At 45.8% G+C, this 16,621-nt stretch overlaps 2 protein-coding genes across 2 annotated transcripts in view; both read right to left on the bottom strand.

The window, feature by feature from the left end:
* Positions 1–3,715: 3,715 nt before the first annotated feature.
* On the bottom strand, positions 3,716–4,714 carry MAGEB17 (MAGE family member B17). Its single transcript, XM_033102722.1, is given in 4 exon segments — positions 3,716–3,978; positions 3,981–4,319; positions 4,322–4,633; positions 4,636–4,714. Coding segments are annotated over 4 exon segments (993 nt in total).
* A 5,279-nt stretch (positions 4,715–9,993) lies between these two features.
* GRPR (gastrin releasing peptide receptor) overlaps positions 9,994–16,621 on the bottom strand; it is a 34,539-nt gene continuing 27,911 nt past the window's right edge. Inside the window, exon 3 of the mRNA XM_033114827.1 lies at positions 9,994–16,513. Coding sequence (XP_032970718.1) covers positions 16,124–16,513 — 390 coding nt within the window. The 3' untranslated portion in view covers positions 9,994–16,123. The remainder of the gene's footprint in view (positions 16,514–16,621) is intronic.

The following is a 16,621-nucleotide window of genomic DNA, read 5'->3' on the forward strand; positions in this document are numbered from 1 at the left end:
CCTAGACGGCAGTTAGGACCCAGGTCTCCTCTCTTGGAAGAATTGGGACCAACCCTTAGACCAAAGCCCTCCCCTCCCTGAGGCCCTTTGGGCAGAAGTCATGCCACAGCTCTGTCCACCCATCCAGGGCTGAGAGAGGGTACGACACTGGCTGGTCCCCTTGGTCATGGGCAGAGTGATCACTTCAGTCCACATTCAGGGTCCCCACCTAGAAATTTGACTAATCCTGGAACTCCACCCTCCACTTTCAGGGTCTGTGACCCTCAGGTCAAGTTCCCACCTTCTGGATTCCCCAAAAAGAAAGTCCAGGTGAGCCACATACATCCAAAGCTCTAGGGGCCTCTGAGGGCTGACAGCAGAGACAGGACTTTGTGAGACCCCACTGATATGAATCAAAGCCTGGGACTCCTCCCTCTACTGATCTCGGTCCATAGGCCTCATACCAGGGTCCTCACCTCCCTGAGTCCCTAGGATGGTGGGTGAGTTACATCTGGCTACCCCTGCCTCAGGCCCCCTGTTCGGAGAGAGGTCCTCTCATTAGCACTCAGTGTCTTCACCTGGACACCAGTTAGAGCCCAAACTCCTCCCTCTGTGAAATTGGGATGTCCCTTACAGCAAGGTCTTTGTGTTCCTGTGACTCTCCAGGCAAAAATGAAGGGCTCCTGAGTTGAAGGCCTGCCCTAGGCATTTTAGGGGTAAGCTCACATGGGGCGTTGTGCGAAGCTCTCTGCTGGTGGGGATCCCCTCATGTCACTCAGAGTCCTAACCTTGACTCCTGTTAGTTCCTGGGTTTCCACCTCTCCAGAACTGAGGTCGCCTAACTAGACAGAAGCCCTCCTTTTCCTGTGACCCTCAGGCAGAAATAAGGCGGCTCCTAAACCTGACAACTCTTCCTTGGGCCTCCCAAGGTTGTCAGTGAGGGTTGGGGCATGTGTGGAGATTTGTGGGTCTCACTGTGTTCTGGAGTGGGTGGTTCCCTCACTCATCATTCACGATCCTCACCTTGACACCTGAGCACTGTGGTGTCAGGCTCATTCTTGGAATACCTCCCTCAGCAGACCTGAAGATGCTCCCCTCAGATCAAGATCCTTACCTCCAGGGACCAGCGCGTTGGCCATCAGTGTCAGCCAGATCCAGCCACAACTGTTCCAAACCTGCAAGAGCGGAAAGCCAGGGCAGGACTCCACCGGACCCCACTGTTCTGGCTGGGACCCTCTTTCTGGGCCCTCACCTTGAAGTCTATCAGAGGCTCGCACTCCCTCTACTGACCTGGGGTCACCCTCCTGAGACCAATACTCTTGGTTCCTGAGAACCCTGCAGGACAAGAGGATGATCAGCCCTGCTTGGGGCCCCATAGGCCTGAGGGCAGCTACAGGTTAGTCACTGTGAAACCATCTGTGTTCTAGGGTCTTCATCTCTTCAGCACTCCTACATAGGGACCCACATCTTGGCTCCTGCCTCCTAGATTAAAGGTTTCTTGGGAAATGCTACATCCATGCAAGCTCCAGTAGTTTTCCTACTGCAAACCTTGCAGATAAGATCAGTGTCACAGGAGTGATGCCAGATGGGGAAGCTATAGCTCAAGGCAGCGTGCCCAGGGCAGGTGGTGGGCTGTCAGAGAAAAGCCAGGTGATCCATCCCTTCTCTTCACCAACCAGACTTAGTCTCTTATGCAACTTTGATTCTAATAGATTGGTTTTGTACAAGGCAGTGGTGGAGACGCATGCTTTTGTGTGCACATAGATGATTGTATTGTTACCAAATAGTATCCTCTTTATTTATGCCACCCATTTATTTTGATACTTTGTTGTTAATCTGGCTATGTATTCCAAACCACTAGTTAGTACACAGAGCCCTCTTTTTACTGTCTGAGAAACATCCTGGAGTACTGGAAGGACATGTGAATTATGACACACGGTATCTGCGACGGGCTGCAAGGAGTGCGGTAATGTGGACTGTAAACAAATTCAGACCATGGATTTAGAACTGGCTCTGCCACTAACCAGCGAGTGACGGTCATTCGCAGAGTCCACGAGGCCTCAGGTTCTTTCAGCAGGTTTGCTAAACCCTGTGTTCTAGGACTGGTGGATATATGGAATGTATGTTGTAATCCCAGCACACTGCCTGGCAGGTACTGACAGTTTTAAAATGGTAGTTACTAGCAGAATTATTTTGATCTCAGACGATACCATATGCCACACTGGTATTTTTTTTTTTTTCTAATCGAGGAGGAGTCAGAGAACATGCAATGTTCTAGGACAAAAAAAAAAAGCCCAAATCAGGCTAAATGCTGCCTAGTAAATAAAACTAAGTAATATTTCCCCATTAGATGATCATTCATTTGACGTGGGCGTGAGGTAGATTTCCCCAGTTAGACGCACTGTGGAGCTACTACAGGTGAGCAAAGGACCATAACCCCCCCACCCCGGCCCCGCCAAGCTGCCCTTGCATTTACCCATCCCCATTTTCATTCATTCCACCATCGCCAAAGATCTAGACCTTAATTACAGTTTGCCATATCACATAGAAGAGTGCCACATTTGGGTTCCCTTTTAATGGAATGGTCTAGATCACCCCCTAGTCCAGGACAATGTGGGCCAGCCCAGTGGCTGCTGAATGTCACCCTATTCTCAGAAACTCTGGACACAAAGTGCAAAAAACACCTAGTTAGTGCACTGTGATCACCTGCACGGGGATAGAGCACAGGAGTCCTTCCAAACCTGCCCCAGGTGGGCAGGATGTCTCTCAGGTTCACAGAAACTGTGAAGAGCAGGTTTCCATTGCAGGCATAGTCTCTCCACTCTGAGACCCACCACCATCTGAGAGTCTGGTCCCTGCTCACCATTTTATCAGACTCATCTAACCCCTGGTGCAGCCAAATTTAAAATTCCCCTAACGGAGGACCGGCAGTGTCCCACCTTCCCAACCTGCACTTTCTGTTGCACTGCTCCTGCCTGGAAACTCCTCCCTCCTTACCCTGCTGTTTATTGTCCTTCAGGGTTGGGTGTGGACCACACCATGCTCCTTGTGTGAAAGCTTCTCCTGGGCTCTAAAATGTTATTGGCAGGGGCTGGGTCTTCTTTGTCTCCACATCCCCAGAACTAGCATGATGCTTTAGAAAGAGGAGGCGCTCAATTCGTGTTTGGGGAACAAAAGAGACAATGGCCAAGAGTTCTAATTTATAACAATTTAATTTCTCCTACATTCTTGAACATGCTAAGCAAATGCTTCCACATAGCTTTTAATTTTACCTAAAGAGGGAGTAAAAGGAATAAGAAAAACCAAGAAGTAACCATCTTTTACTTATTTTTTTTCTCACTATTTCGTTATCCTAACTCTTTCAGTGTGGGCTTCTTTCACATTTTAAAGAAAAATTGTATCCAGTGCTCTGTTTTCTGGTACTGGACCACAATAAAAGACTCAAGTGTTTTCAATTTATTTTACAAAATACAAAACCATTACTCTCAAACTTGATAAACAGCAATAAATGTGTGAGCCATGTTATTCATAAAGTTAGATTCTGAATCTAAATAAACTTTTTTAAAAGGAACACATTGGAAAAATAAGGGGAAAAGGTAAACCTGGAAGTTACTTATGAAAACAGGAACACAAAGAAAAGATACACTATGCTTTCTTCATCCCCACCTTGCCCCTCTACTACTTAGAAGGTTGACAGCCCGTTTTAATTTCAAGGTGAAGACTGCCTCAAACTTCACTAGCGCTGGGAAGAGATGCCAGACGTGGCCCTGGAGAGGACCCTGGCTGCAGCTCTGGCCAGGGCTCGTTCTTCCTCATCTCTCAAAGCCTCCTCATACCGGGCCTGGAAGGCACTCGGGACCGTATCATTGACTTTGGCCCAGAACTCCAGCACTTTCATCTTGGTGGTCTCAGCGTGGGCTCTTGGGCCCCACAGGAACTCGTCGCATGGAGGATCACTGCCGGGCCCCTGGCGGTACTCCAGGTACTTTTGCTGCACCAATCTTTGGTGATGAGCTTTCTGGGCTCCCCAAAGATGAAGTGCTTCCTCCCAGCATAGATGCCCATCATATTCAGGAATTCCCACATTTCCTCCTTGGTGGCGCCGTTGTCATTCAAGAAAATCACACCTAGGAGAGGCATCAGGAGCCCATTCTTGGGAAAGCCCATGCCATCGCTCAGACTCGCTTCGTTGGGAAGGTCCAGTTTGCTGACAAGGCTATAAGAGTGATTGCTGGGGTCGACTTCCTTCAGGTCAAGGTCAAAGACCAGCTCCATGCGCTCAGTGGTTCTCCTGAGGATCTCAGGGAAGTGCTTCTTGTACTTCTTGTTGATAATATTCGCATTTCTGCCTTTGTAATGGGCTCTTTCATTTTATACTTGTGCAGCAGAACCTGTACCAACATGCCTACTTTCCTGGTCAGAGGATCTTTGCCAGTGCTCTCCGAGGAGGCCGGAGCGTGGGAAGAACTTGGACTTTCCTCCCCTTGGCTCTTGGCACCTTCACCAGAACTTGCACAGGAAATCGTTGCAACAGGAGAACTGGTGGCTGGGGCTCTCTGAGACTGCTGGAGAGTGCCTGCAGCAGGGGAGCTGGGTGGAGTACACCCAGACACAGGTGAGGGGGACTCTTCTTCCCCAGCTGGAGGGGCCTGTGCACCTCAAGACCCTGGTCCTCGCCTCGGGCCTGGTGGTGTTTCTCACGAGCACGGCGCTTACTCTTCTGACCACGAGGCATGACGGTCGTTAGGGACAGCAGGTGGGAGTGTGATAGGAAGGCACATGATGCAGGCACCTGGAGGAGGAAGATAAGAGCGTGAGTCCCCTCCACAGGGAGATGCCATTGTGGCTTCAAGAATGCCTCTCTGAAAGTGTCCTTGAGGACACTCTTCAGGACCCCACAGGGCTCCTGTTTTCCTGGTCCCGATGACCCTGTGCAGGTATTAGACTGCCCCTCAGGCTGCAGCCTGATAGCCCTGCCTGGGACCACTCCTCTCCTCACACCTAGACCCTCACTTCTCTGTTCCTCTCTGAGACAAACCCCCAACCCCCCAGGAAATGAGGAGTCACCTTGCCCTTAAAGCTTTGCCCTTGGCTTTCTGGGAAACAACAGAGGTGAGACTTTATGCAGCCACCTCTGTTCTGGAGTGGTTGTTCCCCCTCATTCCTCATACAGGATTTTAACCTTCACTGCCAAGAGGGCCTGGGGCTCCCCTCTCTGCTGAACTCAGTCAGCCAATCTTTAAACCAAGGCCCGCATCTACTTAAACTCTGCAAGCTGAAGTCAGGGGGCACCTGAATCTGTCAGCTCTGCCCTGGGCCTCCCAGGGGTGGAACTTGGTGCAGCTCTCTCCATTGGGGGTTGATTGGTCCTCATTTTCTCACTGAGGATCTTCACTTTGACACCTGACCAGTCCTGGAGCTCCCCTTTCAGTAGATATGAGCCCACGCCCTTCACACCAAGGTCCTTGATTAAATGAAACCTCAGAGTTGGGAGTTCAGGGTAAGCCACATCCAGCTAAGGCTGTTTGGGGCCTACAAGGCCTGAGAACAGGGGCGAGACTCTATAGGATCCCACAGTTCCCCATTGGTCATTTGCTCAGTCCTCACTCTGGATTCTGACTGGCTCCAGGTTAGGACTTCCAACTCCTCACTGAGGAGTCAACCAGGCTTAGAGAGGAAGCTGGGGCACACCACATCTGTGGGTGTCCTTTAGGCAAGGGCAGGGCTCTGGTTGGCCCCCACTTTTGGGGACAAAGTCCTCACTCTGGACTCCTGTTAAGACCTAGGTCTCTTCCCTCTGCAGAAATGGGATCACCCCCTTAGACCAAGGCCCTCTTCTCCCTGGAAACTTCCAAGCAGAAGTCAGCCGCACAGCTCTGCCAGGACCTCCCAGAGTTGGGGAGAGGAGGGCACTGGGTGGTAATGCATCAGTCCATATTCAGGGTCTCTACCTTCGTACCTGACCAGTGCTGGAACTCCATCCTACTCTGTGCCCCCTCAAACCAAGGTCCTCACCTCCTCAGTGACAAAGTCAGGGGGAGCCGTATCTGGCCAAGACTGTACAGGACCTCCAAGGGCTGACTGCCAAAGCTGTATGGGGTCTGCAAGGGCTAAGAGCAGGGGCGGGACTGTGTGGGACCCCACTGATATGTATCAAAGCCTGGGACTCCTCTCTCTACTGATCTGCGTCTGTCAGCCTCCCACCCGAAGCCCCACTTCCCTTAGTCACTAGAGAGGAAGAACCGGCGCACTATATCTGCCTATAGCTGCCTGGCGCTCCCAGACCTGGTTGCCCTCCGCCCCTTTTGGGAAAGAGGTCCCTTCTTTAGCACTCAGGGTCTCACCAGGACTCTCGTTAGGGCCCAGGTTTCCTCCTGCAATAGAACTGTGGCCTCCCCGTTTAGACCAAGGGCCTTCTTTCCGTGATGCTCCACACACAAGCCCAGTAATTGTACTGGGGCCTCCCAGTGCTGACGCTAGGGCAGGACTTTGTGGGGTTCCCTTGGTGATGGGCAGGATGGCCACTTCAGTAAACATTCAGGGTTCTTAGTTCGTTACCTGACCAGTCCCGGAATTCCACTCTCCAACAACCCGACCGGCGGTGACGTCACAGACGAAGGCGGAAGTCAGAGTGAGCCACATCCGGCCAAGGGGTCTCTGAGGACTGTTAGCAGGGGCGGTTCTAGGGAACTAAGCCTGGACTCTCTCCTCCGCTGACTTGAGTCCACCAATCTCACACCCTCCCTGAGTCCCTAGCAGGGAAAGTCGGGGTGTATGACATCTAACTACCCCTGCCTCGGACTACCAAACCTGACCGGCAGGGGTAGAGCTCTGAGCAACTTCCTTTTTTGCCAGAGGTCTTCTCTTTAGTATTCAGGGTCCTCACCTGACCTCCAGTTAGGTCTCAAACTCCTCCCTCTGCATAACTGGGGCTGGTCCCTTCCTCCCCAGGCTGTCCTCTACTGAGACCCTCCAGGAAGAACTGAGGAGCCCCTGAACTGACCGTTCTGCTCAGTTTAGACTAAGAACAGAGCACAGGGAATGTGTGACTGTCTCTGCTGGAGGGATTCCCTCCTATCACAAGGTCCTCACCTTTACTCCTGTCAATTCCTGGTTCTCCGCACTTTGAAGAATTAGGGCTCACTCTCACTACCCTGTTTCCCCGAAAATAAGACCTAGCCAGACAATCAGCTCTAATGCGTCTTTTGGAGCAAAAATTAATATATGACCCGGTATTACTCTATATTATATTATATTATATTATATTATATTATATTATATTATATTATATTATATTATATTCCCAGTCTTATAGTAAGATAAGACCGGGTCTTATATTAATTTTTGCTCCAAAAGACGCGTTAGAGCTGATTGTCTGGCTAGGTCTTATTTTCGGGGGAAACAGGGCAGACCGATGCTTTCCTCTCCCTGAGGCCCAGCAGGTGGCAATGAGGGGGCTCCTCAACTTGACAACTCTGCCTGGGACTCCCAGGTCGTGGGGGGGTGGTTACTTCGTGGTGCCTCCTCTGTTTGAATGTGGGGAATTCCCTCATTCCTCCCTAAAATTCATCACCTTGGTACCTGACTAGTCCAGGGACTCCACTCTCAGACAACCTGAGGCTGCACCCCTCAGATCAAGGCCCTCACTATCTGGGACTACAGAATTAGACGTCAGTGTGAGCCAGGTCCAGCCACAACTGTTCCAGACCTCTAATGGTAGACAGCAGGGGCAGGACGCCGCAGGACCCCCCTGTTCTGGCTGGGTCCTTCTGTCATTCCTCTTTCTGGGTCCTCACCTTGAAGTCCATCAGAGGCTCGCATTCCCTTTACTGACCTGGGGTCACCCTCCTCTCGGTTCCTGAGAACCCTGAGTATAACTGAGGGGACTCAGCCTCACAAGACTCCCTGGCACCGTATAGGTCTTGGAGAAGCAACAGGCTGGTCTCTGAAGGTTGTCTCTACTGTGGAGTGTTGATCTCCTCAGTCTCTTACGTGGGGTCCTCATTTTGGCTCCTGTCTCCTTGATTAAAGTCTTCCTGGGAAATGCCACAGCCCTTCAAACTCTTGAGCAGTTTTCCAACTGTAAACTTTGCTTCCTTGTTCTGGAGTTATGAGAGAAGAGGAAGCTGTAGCTAGAGGCAAGAGGCCCAGGACAGGTGGTGGGGCTGTCAGAGAAAAAGCCAGCTGACCCATTGCTTCTCTTCACCAACCAGACAGCCTCTTATGCAACTTTAGTTCTAATCTACTAACTTTCTACAGATAAGGGGCAGAGCCTCAAGATTCTGTGAGCCCTTTTCTTTTGAGGTGATCCAACATTGCAGGTGCAGGTGATCATATGGTCATCAAATATTATCTCTTTTTTCTTTATTCATACTCCTTATTTACTTTGGTATTCTTCTTGCTCTGGCTGTGTATTCCAATCTAGTACTTAGTACACAGTCTTTCTTCTTATTGCCTGAGATACATTTTAGAGTAGGGAGATGAAAAATGAATTAAGAGATACAAGGCTGGGATGAGTGAGATAGTGTGGAAGTAGTTTTGTTTTAAATAAGCCATTCTTGGGGGCTGTGTATGAGAAAGTTTACTTTTGTCTCTGCATGTTTTTCATTAGCATATTTCCTGATTCAAATGAATCCTTATGTTGTGGACTGAATATTTGTGTCCCCTCGCCCCCAAATTCATATGTTGAAATCCTAGCCCCCAAGGTGATGGCATTAGGAGGTGGGAGCCTTTGGGAGGTGATTAGGTCATGAGGGTGGGGTCCTGATGAATGGAATCGTGCCCTTATAATAGCAGTCCCTAAAAGCTCCCTTGCCCCTTAGGCGGTGTGTGGACACACTGAGAACGTGCCATTTCTGAACCAGGAAGCAGGCTCTCACCAGACCCTGAATCTGCTTGTACCCTGATCTTGGACTTCCCAGAGTCCAGAACTGTGAGAAATAAAATTTTGGTTTTTGTAAGCTATCCAGTCAATGGTAATTTTGTTATAGTAGCCTGAACAGACTAAGACACCTTATAACAAGTTTGACCATTCACAGGGATGTGCATTAAGGAGCTCTTCAAAGGCTCACCAGTCTGTATTTACAGGTCAGGGAACCCTGGTTACTTTCACTCATGTCTGGAGGAGACACAATTTTTTAATAATGGTGAATTATATAAACATTAGCTGGTACTATTAATTACGGTGCTTTCCTACAGTTTGAATTTGCAAGTTGGGCAGCTGCCTCTTACAGACACTGACCTCTATTCAGGTGCTTGCACTTTATTAACCTTCTCAAGATGCTCACCCGCCCACAGCATGGTAGAAGAGAATCATGTCCAACTGGAAAATTAGTCCTGACGTAGGAATGCATTTTCACTGTTGATGAGTGACTCTGTGCACTGCAAATGGAAATTGTTTGACAGTTCTATTTGGAATGATAAATAAGGTAAATATTAATATATGCCTAAAAGGTAGAATTGATAACTTTTCACTGAATACCTTTCTATGCTTTCAATTTTGAACCATGAGAATGGCTTACTTATTCAAAGGTTAAATACATATTTTAAAAGTTTAATAAAACAAAACTCTAGTGTTCTGAGGAATTACCCAGGGTGCTTGTTTGAAACAGTAGATTTTTAGGCCACACCCCCAGGTGTCCCAAGTCAGTAGGAAATTGGGGAATCTGCATTTTTGCAACAAGCAGCGTAGGTGATTCTGATGTAAGTGGTTCTGGAAGCAAGGAGCCTTAGGGCATAGGCCACAGACTACATTCATGGAACAGCTATATTTTATTGAACACTGAATACATGCATCTGTCCATTTCATAAATTATGCTTTATTATATTAAGAAATAAAACACATTTCTTATCTTCTACAACTTGAATATTCAGCTTACTACACTGGATTTGACTTAATGTCATACAGACCATGTACAATGTGATAGAAGCATTGTAAACATTTCTTGAAAAATAAGAATACAATGAACACACTTCATAGATAGAATTTTCCATGGTCACACAGTTAAGGTCGTACATTTAAAAGGATCTGAATCATTCATACTATATTGTGAATTTCTTATAAATAATTCATTAGTCTAAGGAGTCTAGGCAAAGCCAAGCCATGACATTATTTATACTAAGTATCACACCTGGAACTTGTTCTGAGTTATTTAACACACAGCACATTTTTAATGCAATAAATATTTACAGTTAATAGTAACAAGTACAATTATAATTTACAAAATATGGGCCTAATGTTTAAAACAAAACAGAATATGACATTAAACAAGTTTGTGCCATGTATTTTTACAACTCACTGAATTGACCATTTCAACAAATTTACTACCCACAACCTTGCTGATTTGGATACAAAAAAGGTCATGTTTGAATCAGTTAAACCAGATTACAGAAAAAATTTTTTTTTAAAGAAAATCAGTTTTACTTTCTTAATGTTGTACATTATCAATATCGATAGCTAAAACTGAAGCAATGTGATGAAAATTTTGGATTCACAACAGGCCCAAATTATATAATGTAACTTGAACACTGAAATCCTGAGTTATACCAAAATTTTCAAGCTTGTCTGGGAATTAATGAGGTGTTGAATGTGTGAGGTTTTACTGTCCATTAAAATGATCCTTTTAAAAGATCATAAAATTATCTGAGTCTTTCCATGTTATTATACGGCTCTGGGAGTGAATTTGAAATTGGCAAAAAAAAAGGAAAATAATCTTCCAGAATGCGAGCTCAGAGAGGGCCGAGAGATGGTGATGTTTGGGTTTGTGACAGGGCACTTTGGGCTGGGCACTCAGAGACCTAAGTCCAAACCTGAGCTCATGGCTTGGCCCCTTAGTCCGGGAGAGGTTTTACTATTAGAGACTATTCAGGTAGCCGGGGTCTCCAGGCTCTAGGAAATCATCCCCTGTCATATCTTACTCATTGGAGAGGAGAAGCAGGGGAGTAAATGGTTCCACCTCTTCCTGACTCCTTTTCTCCAACTAATTCTGATTCAAAGGGTCCCTGGACGGAGTGTTTTCACTTGGGTCCTCTCTGCACCTCTACACAAGGTTGTTTTCTTCTTGGTTAGTCACAAACTGGGGCGGGGGGGGGGGGGCAGAATCTTCCCAGGGCTTCTGGTTGTAACTGAATTGTGTCTCTGGAGGCAACTGAGCTAAGGGATTTCCTTGTTCACCAACTTCGTGCTGCATTTCAGACTCTGCCTGCCGCGAGTCCTTAACTTAGGTGCTTAGAAACATCTTCGATGACGTTTGTGAATATTCTTCAGCTTTCACACTAGTTCAAGCCTTAGGTCAAAATCTAGAGTAGGAACTTAAAGAGCTCCAGGTCCACATTAAAGCTCTGCCAATTCAACTGTGCCATGTGACCTTGGGATCGTGAAGTAATCTCCCTGGGTCTCAGCTTCATCATTTGAACACTTTTTAAGGTGCTTGTGAAGATGAATAGCGATGTGCTTGGCACAGCATTTGGCACATCACTGGTGCTGGGTGAAGCTGAGCCCCTTCCTTCCAGCATATCTAGAGCCACAGAACTTCATCCAGGTTTCCCACAAATGTGGTGTGTTCCGTGGCTTGTGTTCTTGCTCCCAAGGGTCCCATCCTTCTTAGCTTAGCTTTCTAGTTCACTGTGATGCAGAAAGCTGTTCCCGCTGGTAGGCTTCTCTTGGGGCAACCAACAACAACACCATTCACTCTCTTGTGCCAAGTTAAACAGAGTCGCTTTGGGGGCGACAGACTATCCTGTAAACTGAGGAAGCAATGATCAGCTCTGTTCTTCAGTATCACAGAGCGAGCCATGAGAATGAATGCAATCAGATCAAGTTGAACCATATGAAATCACCTTTTCGTAGTCAAATAGGATCCATTATCAGCAGTTTCAGATGTTTCAGTCTCATGGTTTCATGGGCCTTTTAATCTAATAATAGGTGATCACTAGTAAATGTCATTTGCAAATTTCCATGGTCAGTGATGTAAAGCAGCTCTTTGGCCAGCAGGGAAGGCTTGGATTAGATGAGGCAATGAGTAGTAAAGTGCTTTATAGACCATGAACACTAGGTAAATGCAAGGTCTTTTTTTCAATTAATCATGGACATGTAATATTTTAACTCAGGGGTTCTTAAACTTTTTAAACATTTAGATAAATTCCACTGCATGCATTTCTAATGTGAAATTTCACGAGAACAGTCTGCTTGCAATGTGCTATTTGTTGCCTGCTCTGGATATATTCAGCTGGAGTTAATGCTCAGCCCCCACCTAAAAAAGCATGTCTTTAAAGGCCAAAGCTAAGAGATTGCTTGATATTAAATTTGTTGTGTTAGTGTTTGGCCCGTGGGGAGGGAAGGGGGGTTGGGGATCGAGGTGGGGGCTGAGAGGAATGACCGGCCGGTTACAGAATAAAATAGAGCTTGTTAAGGCTTGGTTTCATTGAATAGCTCACACAAATCCTGGTCCCAGGAGAGTGAATAATTCCTTTGTTTTTAGCTGTTAATCCATTTCGTGAAAATTCAGCCCAAACTTAGACAAATGTGCAAAATGTGCCCATTCCTCCTAGAAACCCAGAGGTAATTTTAAGCTACTGTCTAAAAATGGCACTTCCTGGTGTGGATGTGGAGGGCACAAATGGCAAGAAGCTTTGCATTCCTCTCAGCTCATCATGGCACAAGTGCATACTGTTTATTCTACTCTCATATAGTCAGGTTCCCAGGGTGATGGCCTGTATCTGGCTTCCGGGACAAGTGACTTAGCTACCTTTTAGTCCCAGATTGAGGATGTCATTCAATTTGTAGTCCCCATACAAAGCTAATCTCTACTACTAGAAGCCATTTGGTGCATAGATTTTGAAACCAATAACCAACTGCCACTTTGGGCATAAATGAAGAGTTTCTAACTTAAGTATGCCCACGTCCTATGGACAAGTTCATTTATTTTTGTTCAGTGTGCATTTTCCTAATAAGCTGAGCTTGGTTCATGTGATGCAGACTCTCAACTGTTTATTTATCTAAGGGTTCTCCATCCTTCAAAATGAAACCAAATTATTTGTGGGGCAAACCAGGAAATCCAGGACTTGTTAATGAGGCAGAAGGCCCGGTCAGTAGGGGAGTGAGGGCAGCCAGAAGAACAGGGCGTAGCCATCCCCATTTATGGGGAATCATCAAATCAACCACAGGGAGGGGCCTTGTCCGCGCCAGGCTGGGAGGATCATCTAGCTGTGGAATACCACTCCTACCAGCAGCTGCACCTACTCTGCCAGCAGCAGTCATTGGTGAGAAGACTGCTTTGTTTATTGCTTAATCTATCACTATTGAACTGCCTGCCTTAGGGAGGCTCAATTTAAGACAGATTGAAAGGTAGTATCTGTCAATTGAATAAACACAGATGGTTTTCCACAGCAAAAATTGATTTTTTTTCCTTCGCCAAATATATAAATGTTAAACGTGATTATCTTTGGAAGCCAGGCGTGAAATGTCTTAGCTCCAAGCCTCTGCCACTCTCCATCCACCCTAGCAGAGATCTGATATGACATAAGGGTGGCGGTCTCTTCCACTGTGATTTTGATTGTTGAGGTGAAATAAAAATGTGACTCCCCTAGAGAAGGGTCCAGCTAAGTCAAGCCAGTCAGGTTTGAGTCAATCCATCAGTTGATTCACAAAATATTTTTACCAGTTCTAGATCACTGGCTGGCAAAGACCTCCTCCCACCCTTTCATTTAAGAATGCCAAAGAGGTGATATGATTTGCCTAACGACACACAGCTAGACCTAAACTTCAATCTCCTCACTCTTTCTCTGGAAGCTAGGGAGGAGATCAGACACAATCCATGCCATGATGGTAACTGAAGGAAACACTAAGATGAGTCCTACTCCTAAAATGTCTTTGGAAGCAGGTAGATCAGAGGTGCTTGAACAAGTCCTGCTAGGTACCCAGAATGCTATATACCTTAGCAACTAACTAGATGTGGAGTCATACTCAAGAGTTTTGAAGAAAGCTAAGGGTAAAATTGTGGAGCAGTGGTTGGAGATAATAGGAACATGGAGGTTGAAGAAGGGTGAATAGCAAGAGTGCCCTTTATATAATGAGGACATTGAGCAATGTGTTTTGTTATATCTCTTTTAGCTCTAATTCCAAAATATAACAAGACAATGGGACATCATTCATACAAATTATTCCAAGGAGCCCCTGGCAGCCATAGAATGGTCTATCTCCTTCCATTCCGCAAATGTGAACATGAGTGTGGAATGGTGGTTAAAGGATTTGCCAAGAGGAGTTGTTGCAGAGGTAGCAGAAGTGGGGTAACTGTGAGCAGGTGGGCTCCATAAATGCTTTAGAACGAGACACAATGTTGAGACACAGAGGGTTTTAGCAATAGAAGGGACCTTCTGTCTCTCATTCTAGAGATGAAAAAAAGAGCCTAGAAAAGGGAAATTGATAGCCAAGCTCCTATAGCTAGAGACAGAGTTGGAATGTTAAGCTAAAAATCTTGGTTCTTTCAGCTATACTATCTGTCTGGCTTTTCAAACTGTCCAAACTGTTGTGGACCATGGGGAAAGCACGTGTGTCCAGTATATAAGTGCATGCAGCAGACAGAAGTGAAGTGGTTTCACTCCAACTAGTACAACCGTAAACACAGATCTTTACAACTGTCTAGGTCCTAACTTCTAAGGCTCTGCAGACAGGGAGCGCTTCCTTCTATCAAGAGACAAAAATCTTTTAATATGTGCCATGTGGAAAAGAGAGTTGACTGTTCTATTTCACCTAGAGAAAACCAGAACTAAAATGGTCTTAGGATATTAGAGATACACATTAGGGCACATTTGCAAAATTTGGATTTATCTGAAAGTGGGTTAACATGTTTGCAATCTGTCCAATTGGACTGTCCTCGAGTCAAAAACAAAAACAAAAACTTGATTCAGGTTTTCAAAGTAAGATAGTCAAATTCTTTTACTCACTTAGAAAAAGAAAATTATTTAAGTCCAGTATTTTTCTGCACATGGGTTGTTTTGTAAATACTCTTAAGTAGAAACATAATATATCTGTAGCTCTTCTTAAAGCTAAGCCTCCCGTAACTTTGTTATACATAGTCAGATAGAAATACATGTTCGTTAAATTGTATCCATTTCCTCCCACAGACTTTTGGTGAAGCATGTGTTAAATGTGAACATGTTTCTATTTTCACTCAGATATGATCCTTTTTTTCTCCTATGAAACTACTGTTTCAATGTAGCAGATTACAGCGAAATCTAAGTAAGTACATTTGACTGAAAACCTGTATACCACAGATAAATACTATACTTTATGTACTTACAACGTGTGATGAATTGATAGCATGATCAATTTTCCCCCAAGGGATTTCTCTTCTATGGTGGAACTGATTACAATTGGGTAACAGCAAAAAGAATCTCCATTAAGTTAGAATTCAAAATATGAGATATTATTCCACATTCAGTCACATGGATCTTTTTATATGTGTGTCTATGTGTTTGGTTGTGGTTTTGCCTTAAAATGATGTGTCAAGTGTTTTTCCTATGTCCTTAGTAATATCTTTTAAAAACAATCAACACTTGGCTTTATTTTAAAGTGGCTTCCAATGTTATCAATTTGGGGACTGTTTTTTCTTTTATATATGGAACTCTTTCATAGGGTTGAATTTTCATATTGAGTGTCAAAAAAGTTTCTTGGTTTGTGATTATAAATATTCCTGAAAATGACCCAAATCATATTTTTAAAGCACTAGCTTCTGCTTAAAGAAATGACAAGGTGAAGGCTTTCACAAAGTGGGCATTCAATGTACAAATTTTCTGCTGTATAAATCTGGTTGTTCACATAGTTTCTATGATTTAATTGGCCACACCTGTATATTAGGGCTTAATGCTTAAAATAATAATTTTCTATTTGGTCCCTTTTCTAAATAAGGGCAAGTTTGTTGTACATCAGAAGAAGGATTCACAAGTTGAAATGGAAAATGTAAGCCTTGATGGGCCTTTCCAGCATAATAGTGATCCATTTGGGCCTCTCCTCAACCTGCCTTCCCCACTCATGAGCCTTCCAAAGGGTATTTAGGGGGCACATCGACAAAAACAGATGCGAGGGTTCCTTACCAGCCACAAAGCAAAACCAAGAGTACCCAGGGGGGCAGGGTCAAGGGTCAATCTAGACGTATCCCTCATGACAGATGTTTCTGTTGATGAGACTGAAGGTGGCTGCAGAGGGGTTGGTACTCTTAAAGGAGGTCATGCAGGTGGTACTTCTGCCGGTGCTGTGAGACCGGGTCATCAGGCCAGCCCGGCAACAGAGGAGCTGGGTGTTGAACTGCTTCCTGAAACTCTTGCTCAGCAGGTAGAGGGCAAAAGGGTTAACACAGGAGTTGGTGAAGGCCAGGAGGCGGGCACAGATGCTGGTCACGAAGTGCAGCATGGAGGTGTCCACCTGGGAGTAGTGGTAGGAGCGGTACAGGTAGATGACGTGGTTGGGGAGCCAGCAGAAGGCAAAGAGGGCCACGAATACCAGCACTGTCTTGGCAAGGCGCTTCCGGGATTCTATCTGAGGAGGGAGTCACACGTAGAGAGAGAGGGATCAAGGGAAATATGGGAGGATTGCAAAGACACAAAGATTGAGACAGGGACAAAGAATTAGGGAAAGAGATAAGCT

This window comes from Rhinolophus ferrumequinum, chromosome X (genome assembly GCF_004115265.2).
Source record: "Rhinolophus ferrumequinum isolate MPI-CBG mRhiFer1 chromosome X, mRhiFer1_v1.p, whole genome shotgun sequence".
Taxonomy (NCBI): Eukaryota; Metazoa; Chordata; class Mammalia; order Chiroptera; family Rhinolophidae; genus Rhinolophus; species Rhinolophus ferrumequinum.